Source organism: Seriola lalandi, unplaced genomic scaffold (genome assembly GCF_002814215.2).
Source record: "Seriola lalandi dorsalis isolate HSWRI2012SDOR001 ecotype SW California unplaced genomic scaffold, Sedor1 jcf7180002054688, whole genome shotgun sequence".
In the NCBI taxonomy this organism is placed as follows: domain Eukaryota; kingdom Metazoa; phylum Chordata; class Actinopteri; order Carangiformes; family Carangidae; genus Seriola; species Seriola lalandi.
Window position 1 is genome coordinate 1449493 of NW_019525241.1, and position 14453 is coordinate 1463945.

Sequence of the window (14453 nt, forward strand, 5' to 3'; positions counted from 1 at the left end):
CCCCCCCCCCCCCCATTTCCTGTTATCTCTACTACTGGCTGTCTAATAAAGGAATAAAATGCACTAAAAAATATTTTTTAAATCAGTTTTTCGAGGCAGGAAGCTGTCTGAGACTCTTCCTGTGAAAAAATACAGGACTGCGCTTCAGCTTTATCTCACTGCCAGTCAGTCCTGTAATTTCTGTACCTTACATTTCCTTTGTTTGGCCACTCAATTAATCTCGCTCATCTGTAACATGCCTATCGACATAAGTTTGGCCCAGTTACTGATGTTCATTTCCACTAAGCTGCTTGCTTCAAACTGACAGCTAGAGACCAGCAAGATACAAACTTAGATAAGCAGCACATTAAACTGGTTTCAGTTGGTTGCAGGGACTTTTATTTTAGGGATGTAGATACTAAAACCTACAAGTTCTCACATGAACACATGACAGACTTCATATTTTCCATCAGTGATGTACACATACCAGTGTTTGATTACTCAGTGTGGATCAGAGCTGAATGTCTGAACTCAGTCAGACTGTCCTGGTTTGGTCAGTGTGTTGTTGCCAGTGAATCAGGAGCTTCAGGAACATATGGCTTCACTTATGAACCTCCTCCCTCCCTCCCTCGCCTCCTCCTTTCTTTCCGCTCACCTCTGTCTATCTCCTCCCTGTCTGACTTTCTTCATCTAAACTTTCCTCTGCTCCTCCTCCGACCCTTCTTTCTCCTCGCCACTATTGTGTTTACAAAGGTGTTCATACATTTGTGATGTGTCATGTTGTACCTGTGTGGTGAGGAAGGCAGGGGTCAGGGACCCTGAAGGCAGTGCCGGGCTGTTGAGGGCGATGGAGACTAAGTCACTTCCTGTCAGGAGGAGGGAGGGAGCGGAGATTTCCAAGCCTTTGGGTTTCCTGCCCTTCGAAGGCGCACTATTGGCCAATCCCCTCCTCTCTGGCGTGGTGGTGGTCTGTGACCTCTCCCTCTCTCTCTGACCGGATGACAGGTTTAGCGGTTGAGTGATCTGCTCCAACTCATCAGTATCTGTGCTCTGGCTCCGCCCCCTCCAGTGTGTGTGGGTGGGGCTTTGCCGCGGGGAGGAGGAGCAGGAGGAAGAGCATGCCTGCCGAGGAGAAAGCCTAGAGGAATGCGAGGTGTCAGTTGAGGATGGGGGTGGGGTGGAAGGGAGGGAGGAGTGGCCACGGTTGGTTATGAATCGGATGACAGAGGAGCTGTCGTCATGGCGATCGGATCTGGGCTCCATCTTGATGGGCCTGCGTGGTTCTAAGGAGTGCTGCAGGGAGCTGACGGTGAAGGAGGAGTACAGGCCAGAGTGGAGGTATTCGTTTCTCCCACTTATATCCTCGTCTTCAGCGTCAGGCTCTGATGTTGCCCCCCCGCTCTCCTCACTGCTACGACCCGACTCCACCACCGCAGGGTCCATCTTCAGAATCTCAGGGAACGACACAAACTTGTAGACGAACTTCTGGCCGATCACCTTCTTGATGATGTTCTGCAGAGGAAATAAAATCTGAGATTTAGAGATTTCATTCTTCAAAACCATTTACGACCATTCTCTGGTGTGTTAATGTCATTGAATGGCTCTAAAGACATGTTAGACTTTTAATTTCATCAGACATGTTGGACTTACAATGCAGTGAGTAGGTGAAAGTGCTGCATACCTTGTCATAGTAGTAGCGCAGAGCTCTGCTCAGCTTGTCATAGTTCATGTTGGTCTTGTTCTTGCGCAGCCCCCACAGCTTGGCAACCTCCTCCGATTTGAGCAGCTTGAATTCGCCGTCGTTGGACGTCCAGCAGATCAGATGTTTGTGGCTTTGGTCGAGCAGAAGCTGCAGCAAGAACTGCCAGAGTGTGATGGAGCTCTCCATGACGGGACGACACCAGAGACACAGGCGATCTGCCGAAGTGACAGTAAAGTAAGAATTAATAAAATCAAGTCATTAAAGCATCACTGAGTGGACTGATAACCTGTAATGGCCTTTACTCTCCTGCAGTCAAAATGGGAGGGAAATCTATGAGATTGAGTTAGAGCACAAATCAGGAGGACACTGAGTGAACAGCTTAAGCTTTCAGTTTCTTATGACAACTGGTTGTGGAAGCAAAAAAAATCACTTCAAACATGGGGAATCAGGAAGCAGTGTGGCTGATGGGAAATGTGGTTCTCATCATGAGGATTGCTCACTTCAAGCAAATCAAGCTGTAAACACAATATTGACGCATTATCAGCTTAAAAAGTTGTTATAACCATAACCATTGTCTATTTACATGCCCAGCAGACATAGAGTAGCATTAGCATTACTTGAAGTTTTGTTTCCTGCCAATTTTCACTCTCTCTTTTGTTTGTTTGGTCTCCTTCAGCTTTTTAAAGGTCCCATATTTTACACTTTATGGGACCTTTAATGCTCTACTAAGTTTGCCAGTTGCTCGCTACCTTTGTCTGTCTGCTGTTCGTTGCTGGGCAGGCATCACACAGTGGATTTATCAGAGCTGTTTTGCTGAAAATAGCAGCGAGTAATATGCAGTGAGAGTAAACCAGAAGGGTAAAACTGTGGGTGTTGTAAAAGCAAAACAACGAGCATGAATGATGCTAAAATGCCCCTTAGAGTCGGGTGACAATTATCTGTGGATCCATTGTTATTACAAACATATTGACTATTGCAGGATTAATATTCACATGAAATTCAGCTGTGTACATGAAGCCTAAAACAAGTTTTAGCAAGTGGAAAATATTATAAAATAACTAATTAAGATCATCATATAAGTCATGATGCCTTTAAATGTTCTTAAATATGAATAATTTTACACATTTTCAGACTTATAATGACTAACAGCACAGACGACATAAAAAGGAGGAAGGAAGGAAAGAAGGAGGGTAGGTGGGTGGAGAGGAGGAGGATTGTTAACGTCAACATAAATGTGTACCGTAATCCTTCCTCTGATGCAAACTCCACTAAAAACCACAAGCATTAACATTGCTGACCATGCACAACACCACCCCTGACTCAGACCGGGAATTTCCTGTCCTAGACCCTGAACCAACAAACAAACAACAACACAAACATGTAAACACAGGACAATCAGCTTCGCTGTGTGTCCCTGATACAAACTATCTAATCTACATCTCACTGACCAAGACAGGGCGGTGTTAGTAGTAAATACAAGCGCAAGTCAAATTGCCACTGATGCTCAAGGGTGAATGTTTCCACGTGTCCTGACTTCACCTCCAAGACTCATTTAATTCTGGGAAAGAGAAGATTTTATATACAAACAGGTGACAAATTAACCCCTAAAGTAATGAATGGAGAATCTTAACTAATGCATTTGCTTCCACACAAGACATGAGTCACTTTCAGCTGTTTTTGATTGGATCCATTCGTCTTTAAATATATAATGATTGAAATGTTTTCATGCTCAGTGATGCAGTGACAGTTAGACAAGCCTGAACTCTTTACTTACCTACTTTTTTTGCACATTTACTGTATTTGTGTTCTTGCTATGTCCCCACACCCATGTAAACAACCATTCATAAGTGTGACTGTGTGCTATAGCTGAACAAAAGGATATATGCTATTTGAGCCATGTTCCATTTTGTGTAAAGATACAAAACAATAAAATAAATAAATGTGTGCATGTTATAGAGAAAAAGAGAGGAAGATGGCCAGACATTGGTTGGTTTCCAAATGTTTCCATGGTGATAAAGCAGGATGTGGTCAGTGACCTGCCAAGACAAGCAGGGGTCTAACCGACGTGTTTACCTGGAAACCAGACTGTCTGTCTGTCTGTCTGTCTGTCTGTCTGTCTGTCTGTCTGTCTGTCTGTTTGCTGTTTTTCCTTTGCTGTTTCTCCCTCTCTCAAATCAATTCATTTACAAGGTACCTTATTGTCAGCGAATAGAAAACTACTTCCTGTAAAAAGAAAAACAACAAATAACTCTTTAGAACCTAATTTAATTTGCAACCATGACAATATGACAGTAGAGACTTTGTAGTTGCATCAGAAGTCCCCATGGCAACCACATCAACCTCCACAGTGGAGGAACAGCTAAGGACCTTACCAACAGAAGTGATGGTTACTCTACCTACATTCATAACAACATATGGTTCAGTAATGCAACCATAATCACCACTGATTGAATATTAAAATACAGTATGGAGCTGTCTTTCTTTCAATGTCTTTCTAAAAGGAAATCAAGCAACAGAGAGGGGAACACACATGTGGTGCAAACAATGACCCACCACCACAAACACATACGCACAACCATCCATATCCTCGCCTTCTTTTTCCTGCATGTGTGTGTGTGTGTGTGTGTGTGTGTGTGTGTGTGTGTGTGTGTGTGTGTGTGTGTGTGTGTGTGTTTTAAGTGATGGAAGAACTGCTGTCTGTCTAAACGAGGACTTCCTGTCATTCAGTTTTAGGGGTGTCTTTCCCGGAGAAAGGCCTTCCCTCTCTGGGAGGTAGAACTTCCTGTCACCGGGAACCACCAAACGCACACGCAAACACACACACACCCACACACACACTTACACACACGCACCAACACACACACACACACACACACACACACACACACACACACGCACATGCACACACACAGCTTTATTTGTATGAAGATCTGTCATTGTTAACACTTAGCGGATGCAGGAATGGTGTTTTTAAGACCACCACCTCAACAACACACACACACACACACACACACACACACACACACACACACACACACACACACACACACAGATTCTACAACAATATATGGAGAATGTATCTATGTGCTGTTGTCAGACTCTGTTTGATCTATGCTCATGCGCTGATGTTTCACCTTTGACCAGTTTGGACTGAGGAGGAACAAAGCAGCAGGAAATATTGTTTCAATTTCAGAATAAAACCAGTCTGGCGCTCAGGTCCTCAGTGTTACAGCTTAGAGTTTGGCAATCTATGAATTCTTTCCCTCTCTTCACATAAGCTCACAAATCATATAATATATGACCAATGCATAAAGATGCTTATTCCCTCAATCAATCAGATACACACTGTTGTGTCTTGTGGACAGTCTTCAGTCCAGCAGACAAACCAAACCAAAAAGCTGCACATGACATGATCCATATTCTCTGGGCTGCTTATTTCTTATTTTTGGAAGTGTGTGTGTGTAAGGGGTGAGAGGTGGGAGGGGGTTTGCTGGAACTCAAATGGTTCTTTGTTTTGCACCAGTGACTCATTTTCAAGATGTTGTCTGCTGCCAGCTTCAATCCGGAAGCGCATGGCAATTAGTCTGCGAGGTCCAGACAAACCAGAAAGTCTACTACTAGATTTTAAAGGAGCCAGGGCTGATTTTTCCACAGCAGCCTGTTCACTAACTTCTTTCCTTCTTTTCAAAATGTGGCCAAAGCAAACTGGGGCAACTTTACGCATAAGTCTATGCCAAAGCGGAGACTACTAAAGCTTTAACGCCATTTACGCACCGCGTTAACGCTTTTACGCGCAGTTTTAACACTTTACGCGCGGCTTTAAAGTGATTTTTAAGTTGACAGTGAATATCTGAACCTTTCAGCGAATACAGCACCAGCTAATACAAGTCTGACTCTTTCTCTCCATTACGCACAATTAAGCGCGCACACACACACAAGTAACTTCAGAAAGTTGTAGATAGAAGGAAACATGCACCTACCCAGCAGTGGACGGCAACCGCTCCTCTGTCTGTCTGCCCGTGCGTGATGTGTGTGTTTGTGTCTTAAAGCGGGGAGTGTGTGTTGTGTTGGGGCTCCATGCTGCTGCTGCCGCTGCTGCTGACTGAAAGCGGATCCGCAGCTTTTCTCTCTCCCTCCTCAGAGCAGGAAGTCGGGACGCGCAGACGGAGAACCGGCGCACTTCCTCTGGCGCAGTATTCCCGTCTGTGTAAACACACACACACACACACACACACACACACACACAGACTCTCAATTTCCCATAAACACACCCCCTCCTTTTAAATCACTCTCTCTCACGCTCACAGATTCAAGCTGCGCGCAACACACACTCAGGCCTGCAAACACACTTTAACTCATGCACTTAAATAGTCTAAAGGCAGGCTCTCTCTCTCTCGCGTACACACACACACACACACACGCGCGCGCGGTCTCGCGCGCATACACACATACAGCAAATATTGTAATTCCGGCTACACACAGCGTGAAGCCAACTGACAACTGACGTCACCCTCTTCCTGTTCACCGGGAGGGGTTCCTGTTCCTGCACACACACACACAAACACGCATGCACACACACGCACACGCACGCACGCATGCACGCACGCACACACACACACAGACACACAAACACACACAGGGTCAAGTTCAGGCTTTTCAGTAACCTATAATGTTGCCCAACGTTTGATTTCACTTCAATAAAATGCGGAAAAGAAAAATAAATCACTTTCTGACGGAGGGAAGGGGGTTGGGGTGAGGGGGCAACTGCATATAATTGAACACAAAATATTAAATTAATTAAATTAACTGAATAAATTCTTGATATTTTTCAATCATTTGCTTAATTTAACTACTCATTAATTGACTTTATATTTTCCTTATGCAGCCTGTGCCCCCTTCTACCTTAGTTCTCAAAGAGTTTATAACATGTAGTTGGCTGTCATATTTAGACCTGTTTATATTAAATCTGTTATTGGTGTCTCATATGTTGATAGATGACCTCCTTTGACAATGATGACAATGAACACAGGAGTGCATTCACAGTTTCAGATGGACTGTGGGTTTGATGCAAGTCAGACAAACCTGCTTCAACTAACTCTACTGATGACATCATTGCTGACTTCTTCAGGGTTATTTTTCAGATGTTAGCTCCCTCCAGAGTCACAGAAGACATTATACAACCTTCTTTACTAGTTTAGTAATACTCACAGGTGTAAATCAAACTTAATTTGTAAAATCAGTGGAATTCCCCTTCATCTGTTCTATGTTTGATTATACATATAAAATATATAGATAGTTGTCACTCTTCGTTATTCATTTAGAAAAACTAGTCTGCATTTCCATTACGTTCCTTTAAAGTTTGATCTCCGATAAACGAGGCAGAGTGAGACGTCGCTCTGTTTCCTCCTCTCTGATTGAATTTCCTGATTCCCCCTTGGCCCCGCCCACGTCTTTGAAACGTCAACAGCGCCAAACTTCAGGCTCCCTAAGGGGAAAATGACCACTGATGCCGAGGAACCGCAATGGAGAAAAGTCAATTCAGTTACAGGAGTGGTACCGCGGTCCAGACATGGACACCGAGCTGCAGCAATACGGGAGCTGATTATTGTGTTTGGTGGTGGAAACGAAGGGATAGCGGAGGACCTCCATGTTTACAACACTGGTAAGCTAACGTTAGCTGGACGCTAGCTAGCAGGTTAGCGGATAATGTTTTTAGCATGCCAAGGAGTTGAAAAGACTACGGCAGCTAACAATCCCTTTGCCGCCACCTTTTGTTGTTTGTTTAAAGGGTCATCGACAATTTTAGCATAACTTTGGTGACAGTTTTTAGGGTTTGTTATTGTTAAGTAGCCACTAACTTCAGCTGAATAGCGGTACTTCAAGCTGACCAGCTAGCTTCAGTAACTACTTTTTTCCCCCGAGATGCACGCAGCTGTGACATTAATTGTTATGTTAACTGGTGAAACACAATGATGAACAGAAGGCAGAGTGGTAAAAGCATCGTGTCGTTTGTTAGGCCAGTGTAGCGTTAACTGAAAACAGCTGAACATAACGTTAAAAAACATACAATAAACATTCAAGTGTAGCTTTAAACATACTAACTATGCATGCATCATGCTGCACAAGAATGTGTTTTAGAGGGCATTATGCAATAAAGGGAATTCAAATTTAATGTTTTTCTTATTATTTATTAAAAGTCCAGTTCAAGAGGAATATTTACCTGGCTACTGCACAAATAGCTCTGTCTGTAATAAGAGTTGTTTTCAGATGGAGTAACCAAAAGGCAGCATTCACCAGGATGTTATGTTAGATGCAATGGCTGACATGTGCCCATTCTTCCAGTCTCAAAACAGTGGTTTCTGCCTGCGGTGAGGGGTGACATTCCACCTGGCTGTGCTGCCCATGGCTTTGTCTGTGAGGGTACTCGAATACTGGTCTTTGGTGGCATGGTGGAATTTGGTAAATACACCAACAGCCTCTATGAACTTCAGGTAATGTCATCACATTTGTTCTGTGTTGATTTTGGTCCTGGTGCTTTTATGTAGAACATTTCAAAATCTCATCTTTGGTTTTGTGTGGCTCAGGCTAGTCGCTGGCTGTGGAAGAAGCTAAAGCCCAGAGCACCCAAGAATGGGTCGCCTCCCTGCCCTCGGATTGGACACAGCTTCACTCTTTTGGGCAATAAATGTTACCTGTTTGGAGGACTGGCCAATGATAGTGAAGACCCCAACGGCAATGTACCGAGGTAAAGTGCAAATGTGAGACATTATTGTTGAATGCAAAACAGGCCTTTTGTAAATGCAAATCTATAGTCAGTGTTAAATCTAACAGCTAACCAGCATGGAGATGGCACCGTTATTAATATAACCTCAATCTAAGAGTTGAATTTTTTACTGTTTTAGGTACATGGGTGACCTTTATGAGCTGGAGCTGCAGTCAGTATCAGGGGCGAGAGGCTGGAGCATCCCAGAAACAAAAGGGGGTGGTCCTTCAGCACGGGAGTCTCACAGCTCGGTTGCTTACGATGGCCTCAGCTCCCCGAAGCTTTACATCTATGGAGGAATGCAAGGAAGCCGCTTAGACGACCTCTGGCAGCTTGACCTCGGTAGGACGACAGATTGTACTGATACTATTAGAATAGAAAACTGAAACTCCTTTGATCCATCAAGTGCTATCTTAAATTAAATACAAAACTGGGGAAGGCTTATTTGCATATCTACACTTCTAAATGGCGGTGAGAAGCAATTGTTTGGAATATTTAAATTACCTTATCTTTATCCTCTTGTCTTCAGACACAATGGAGTGGTCAGCATCTCAAACAAGGGGTTCCATTCCACTTCCCAGAAGCCTTCACTCTGCCAGTGTCATCGGAAACAAGTAAGGGATTCTATTTGCTATTGCCATCGTACCTGTTTTAGGCACGTGTACAGTTTATTTGTGACACCTGACCTAACTAGCCTTTGAAAACCTACAGTATGTCCCTCTATCTGCAGGATGTATGTTTTTGGAGGCTGGATTCCTGTTCCAGAGTCAGATGAAAACAATGCTCTAGGAACCAAATGGATCTGTTCTAACTCTTTAAGTGTGCTCAACTTAGGTCAGTTCTTCTCACCAAAAAATGTCATTGTAATTTCATAATTCTTAGGTTGTGAGTGGTTTTGCAGATGATGAAACTTATAGGTGTTTGTTTTTTTTTTTTAATTTGGCTCATGGGCTGTCAGCAAGTTCACTGTTTTCTTACAGACACTATGAGCTGGCACAACCTGGGCCCAGACGAGCAGGACGACATCGAGTCCCAGCTGCAGAGCCAGGGACCCCAGAGTGATGATCCGTATGCATGCAGGCCCAGAGCCCGGGCCGGCCACTGTGCTGCTACTGTCGGGTCCAGGCTTTACATTTGGAGTGGCCGCGATGGATACCGCAAGAGCTGGAACTACCAGGTCTGCTGTAAGGATCTGTGGTACCTGGAGACAGGTGAGAAGTGACAGAGCCACTCAAGCTAGTGCTGAAAAAACGAACACAGCAAAATATAATAATCTGTGTTTTGTTCTTAGATCGACCAGCCACCCCAGAAGCAGTGCTACTCATAAAATCCACAGTCAGCATGCTCCATGTGGCATGGCGCCCCCTGGCTGCAGCAGACTGGTACATCCTTCAAATCCAGCCTGTGTGTCCTCCCAAAACTGCATCCAGCAACCCACCTTCCAAACTGGGTGATCCAACACGAACAGATGGACAAGTGGGAAAGAATAAAGATCCTGCAGGTGAGAGGAGGCATATGTAGTTATCTCAGCACAGGACACAGAAAAGAAACATAGAATTGTAAACAGACTATTTCAGCACCAGAAAAAACATACTGATGGAAAAAAATGACATCATATTTGTGAGGGTGTAGATCATACAAATAACTTTCTGTCATTGCTGTAAAACTTTTCTTCGCTCTCTTTTCTTAGGTGTCAACTCTCTTCAAACTCAAAATGAAGCAACCACAAATAGAGAAGAGAAAGGATCAACTCAGGTAGATATACACATATATATTCCTTTTTGGGATTAAATACACTGAACAGACCAGCATCTGTTGTCAGACAGAATATGAACACACTGAAGTTGATTTTTATTGTGCGTTCACTCAGAGCATGTTAAAAGCAGCTTCATCAGACACTGCTGTGTTACCTCCTTTTGTTACGTTCAGTCGTTCATGTCACAGTAAAGCCATTAAAAGAAATATAAATCAAGATGAGCTTTAGGCATTTAACAGATGCTTTTATCTGAAATGACTCAGGAAAGAAAAAACCTGAATCATAGGGAAGTTGCAGGAAAAAACATCCATGCGGTTTTAGTGATGGTTAGCAGGACCGTATTGTGCAGAATTAATTTTGCAGTGTTTTGTTTGTGCCTTACACTAGCAATGCTTAGTGTTTAGAACAAATAAGTATTGTGCTTTAAATTTCTCCTCTAATTTCAGGATGCTTCAGTACAGAAGGAAATTTCAGTGAAATCATCCAGTGGATCAGCAGAGACCCATGCATCTTGGGGGAGGAGTGCTGCAAGAGTCTCAGAGGTCTTGGACCCAAAGAGCTGCTGTAAGTCTTGTTGTCAAGTGTCTACCCCTTTAATGCTGGGATACCTGAAATGTTTTTTATGCTCCCACGCATTTTACTTTAACGGGTGATAAAAGCAGGACTAGGCATATTTGAAGTTACAACGCCTCAGTTATTCCTTTGCCCTTATTTCCCACACAGCAAGCTTTTACTCCAGAGCAAATGTTCAGTAGTTTGAAATGACCTGATCAAACGAGTTTCCACTCTGTCGTGTTTGTAGCTGCTGGACTGGAGACATCAGTAACAGAGGTCAGCAGCTCAGCTCAGCACCAGTCAGGTAATGATGATGCACATGCTCTAAACATCAGCGATAAACCTGACTTAAGTAGCTCCAGAAGTTCAATGTAGATTTAAAAAAAATCTTTGACAGACAGACCTGTTTCCACTGACAAGACAGCAGATTTCTACACCTGTACAGATCAGGTGAGGTCCACCTCTGAACAGTAACTCTTATCTCTTTCACTTGGCTTGGCCTAAGCTAAGAACTGTCCCCTCCAGGTTCAGCAGGATCCAGATGAAGCAGTGTGGTTTGATGTTGGTGTGTATAAAACCCTCTTCTCTGAGGTCAGCCACTACTTTCTCCCTGCTGACAGTGACCAGGTGACAACAACCGTCAGCAGCCGGCCCACAAATACTAAAGAGGTAAAACCATAGGATTCTATAAAGATGTTATTCAACACTGTCCCATTCTTAATCTTCTGTCTTAGGCATATCCACTCATCCTCTGTCCATCCTTTCTTTTCCCATCAGCCCTTCCCCCAGAGGAAGCTGCCAGGTCTTCAGGACTACCATGGCAGGGAGAAGCAGGAGCTCACTCCAGGTCAGAACTACAGGTTCAGAGTTGCAGGCATCAACTGCTTTGGCCAGGGAGACTTCAGCCCAGTCAGCGAGTTCAAGACCTGCCAGCCTGGTTTCCCTGGAGCGCCCTCTGCTGTCAAGATTACCAAGGTGACATATTGAGGAAATTCCGACAGATGTACACAGTCGTCTGGGGAACATGGGAAAATCAGGGTTTTCACACTGATAAATAAAAAAAATTGCGGATTTAACCCTCTGTTCTCCCCTTTTCTGTGCAGGCCAATGATTCAGTCCACATCACATGGGAGTCTCCACCCTCTCCGTCGGGCCGGATCCTGGAGTATTCCATGTACATGGCGGTGAGGAAAAGCCGCTCCACCACCTCGGAGCGTCCGGGTCAGATGGCCTTCATCAGGATCTACCGCGGCACGAAGACGTCCTGCTCAGTCAACTCCTCGCACCTGGACAACGCCCACATCGACTGCTCCGCCTCCAACCGGCCAGCAGTAGTCTTCCGCATCGCGGCTAAGAACGAGCAGGGCTATGGCCCGGCAACTCAGATCCGCTGGATACAAGGTGGGTGAGCTCACCGTTTTAGTTTCTGCTCATTTTTATAATTTTTGTGGACAGATCCCAACTTTATTACTTTTTCTGTCTTTTTAGATCCATGTAAGTTGAGAGCGTCTTCATCCAAAGCAGACTGCAGTGCCGACGCTGACCAGGACGCTGCTGACAGGTAACTAGACAAAACTCAAGTTTCCTGTTAATTTTTATTTTGGAAAATGGATTTAAAATGTTTTTTATTGATTTGTGTCTTTTCATTCTCTTTTCTTGCAGCTCCAGCTGAAAACTATTGGTCCAATAAGATGTTTGGGGAACAGACTCAGGAAGATGGCGATGTACGCCGCTCAGATGTTGTATGATATTACCTAGAAAGTTTTTTTTATTTATTTTTTTATGTATTTAATTACACCCTTGTAAATACATATACATTTTCACAGGAGATGTAACCACTTGGCTATTTTAGTAAAGAAATGCTTTGTTAAATAATAATATGTGACATGATGTAGACCAAACTACAACTACTACCACTCTTATGTCTTTAAGTTGGAGGTGGCTTAGCACTAACTTCACCACCCACTAATGCTTTATGTGTCATGGTTATAAATGAAACACTGGTGGTAAGATGCTGTTAGGGCCAGAAATTCTTGTTAGTGCGGACCACTTTTACAATCCTAAGCCAAACCAGTCAGGTTTTAAAATATGAATAATCTATACAATGAAATGTTGTTGTTTTATAATCAGAATGTTTCCTGTTCCATGTTTGGTTTAAGATCATTGTTTATGTGTTTTGTCTCTGTACATGACTACATGTTACTGCAAATGATCTGTATCCATTACATATCTGCATTATATTTCTTGGTTCTTTGGATTTTGTCATATTTTATTTTCATTATTATCATTAGATCATTTACCTTGGTGTGATGTATTTATCATTATCAATCTATCAGTATCATTAACTCAGTATCATTTCAGACTTCAACAAAAGAAGAGCACAGTGTTACTTTCTGATATTAATGCCACAGGTATTCCAGGAAGAATTTGTGTGTTAAGAAAACTGATCTCTAATCTAGTGCACATTTTTTGGCCAAGAAGTATTATTATTGTCTTCATCTCCTCCATCATTTCTGGACACAGAGATGTCACTGTCCAGACCAAATCATAACGAGCAATGCTGCACTTCTCTTCCCCCTTCATTTTCTGGATTCTTGTGCTGTCATCCATAGAAGAGCATTTGTTTTCTTTTTTTTAATGACATACTAATGTTTTCTGATGAAACTTTTCGGCCGAGGAAGAGTTGGGGTTAGTCGTAATTCATCAGTAATTAATTTGGAAGCAGTCTTAGTGTTAATAAGTCAGCTGTTAGAGTTTGCATATAGGGCATAATGTTTATCTCACTGCTAGTTTGCATTTGATCAAGTTGCAGACTTGCTGTTGTTGCCTTGGGTTAACTGTACACTTGTAACAACCCCTGTGTGTGGCACATTTGGTCACTGCAGCAGCAAAGTGACAGAATTCAGTGGGGGAATTAAGTGGATTAACTAGCGTGATTAAGAGTAATTAATCAAGTATAAGCTCTCAAGCTCTCAAATAGAAAACAGAGCCTTCATTGTCCCAAAGAGGAAATTCACTTTGCTGTACTGCACGTGTCTCACTCATAAAAGCCACAGAATATCATTTCAGATGTACTGATTTTCCAAAGTGGTTAACAACAGAGTGTTGTGTTTGTGGATGACAATCATTGCTGGTAGTGTTTCTGGTTATGGTTATATTATTCAGTGGATTCAATGAAGCTGTTAACAGGGGTCTGGGCAGTGAAGTAAATGTTTTGCCACTGATGAGTTTCTCTGTCTAAATGACAATCACACACAGGTACTTGTTTTCACCTCGTTGTATTAAACTGGGGATGAGTTGTAGATAGGTCATGCCTTAGTAATTATATGTGCTGGGCATTCCCATAAATAATAATGTGCTGTTTTTTGGTTCAGCATTTTTTCGTACTTAACCTGTGCAATAACAGCATGGTAAATATATGTAGTAACCATTGCTTACTCATATAGAGAAATAAATGTGAAGAAGAAGTTATGCAGTGAATATGTAGAAAGCTGTAGTTTCTGGCTTGTAAAGATGATACATCAGTTACTCAGTAATTATTAGATGTACTTAAAGACTGTGGTAATATCAATATGTACACACCAAATTGTACAAATTATACCAAAATGTTTATTAAATAACCTTTTGATAAGGTTTGGTGAAAGTTCTTTTTCATGGCGAGAAATGCAACTCGGGAAAATAATTCCCATGACGCCACA

At 42.9% G+C, this 14453-nt stretch overlaps 2 protein-coding genes across 3 annotated transcripts in view; one reads left to right on the top strand and one right to left on the bottom strand.

Annotated features, from left to right (window-relative positions):
- LOC111667296 (ETS domain-containing protein Elk-3-like) overlaps positions 1-6063 on the bottom strand; it is a 10164-nt gene extending 4101 nt beyond the window's left edge. Inside the window, exons 1-3 of the mRNA XM_023422956.2 lie at positions 5662-6063; positions 1661-1896; positions 766-1491 (exon numbers count right to left, since the gene is read on the bottom strand). Coding sequence (XP_023278724.1) covers positions 766-1491; positions 1661-1867 — 933 coding nt within the window. The 5' untranslated portion in view covers positions 1868-1896; positions 5662-6063. The remainder of the gene's footprint in view (positions 1-765; positions 1492-1660; positions 1897-5661) is intronic.
- Positions 6064-7129: 1066 nt separating this feature from the next.
- On the top strand, positions 7130-13012 carry hcfc2 (host cell factor C2). 2 transcript variants are annotated; one of them, XM_023422930.2, is made up of 17 exons: positions 7130-7343; positions 8024-8172; positions 8266-8426; positions 8584-8786; positions 8974-9058; positions 9175-9278; positions 9425-9655; positions 9736-9945; positions 10135-10199; positions 10647-10764; positions 11003-11059; positions 11153-11205; positions 11281-11424; positions 11533-11730; positions 11859-12156; positions 12244-12316; positions 12418-13012. In XM_023422930.2, the coding sequence occupies exons 1-17, from the start codon at positions 7178-7180 to the stop codon at positions 12425-12427; spliced, it is 2325 nt and encodes a 774-aa protein (XP_023278698.1). In that variant the 5' UTR covers positions 7130-7177; the 3' UTR covers positions 12428-13012. The 2 variants fall into 2 exon arrangements, with proteins under 2 accessions (XP_023278698.1, XP_023278699.1); XM_023422931.2 differs by lacking the exon at positions 11153-11205 and having other exon boundaries at positions 11261-11424.
- The last annotated feature ends 1441 nt before the right edge of the window (positions 13013-14453 follow it).

What these genes read in the sequence shown, in the direction of transcription:
- hcfc2 (XM_023422930.2), top strand. Translation starts at nt 7,178, where the DNA reads ATGACCACTGATGCCGAGGAACCGCAATGGAGAAAAGTCAATTCAGTT. An exon ending in TTTAAGTGTGCTCAACTTAG is followed by an intron (nt 9,279 to 9,424) that starts GTCAGTTCTTCT and finishes GTTTTCTTACAG; the next exon opens with ACACTATGAGCTGGCACAAC. An exon ending in AAAGAATAAAGATCCTGCAG is followed by an intron (nt 9,946 to 10,134) that starts GTGAGAGGAGGC and finishes CTCTTTTCTTAG; the next exon opens with GTGTCAACTCTCTTCAAACT.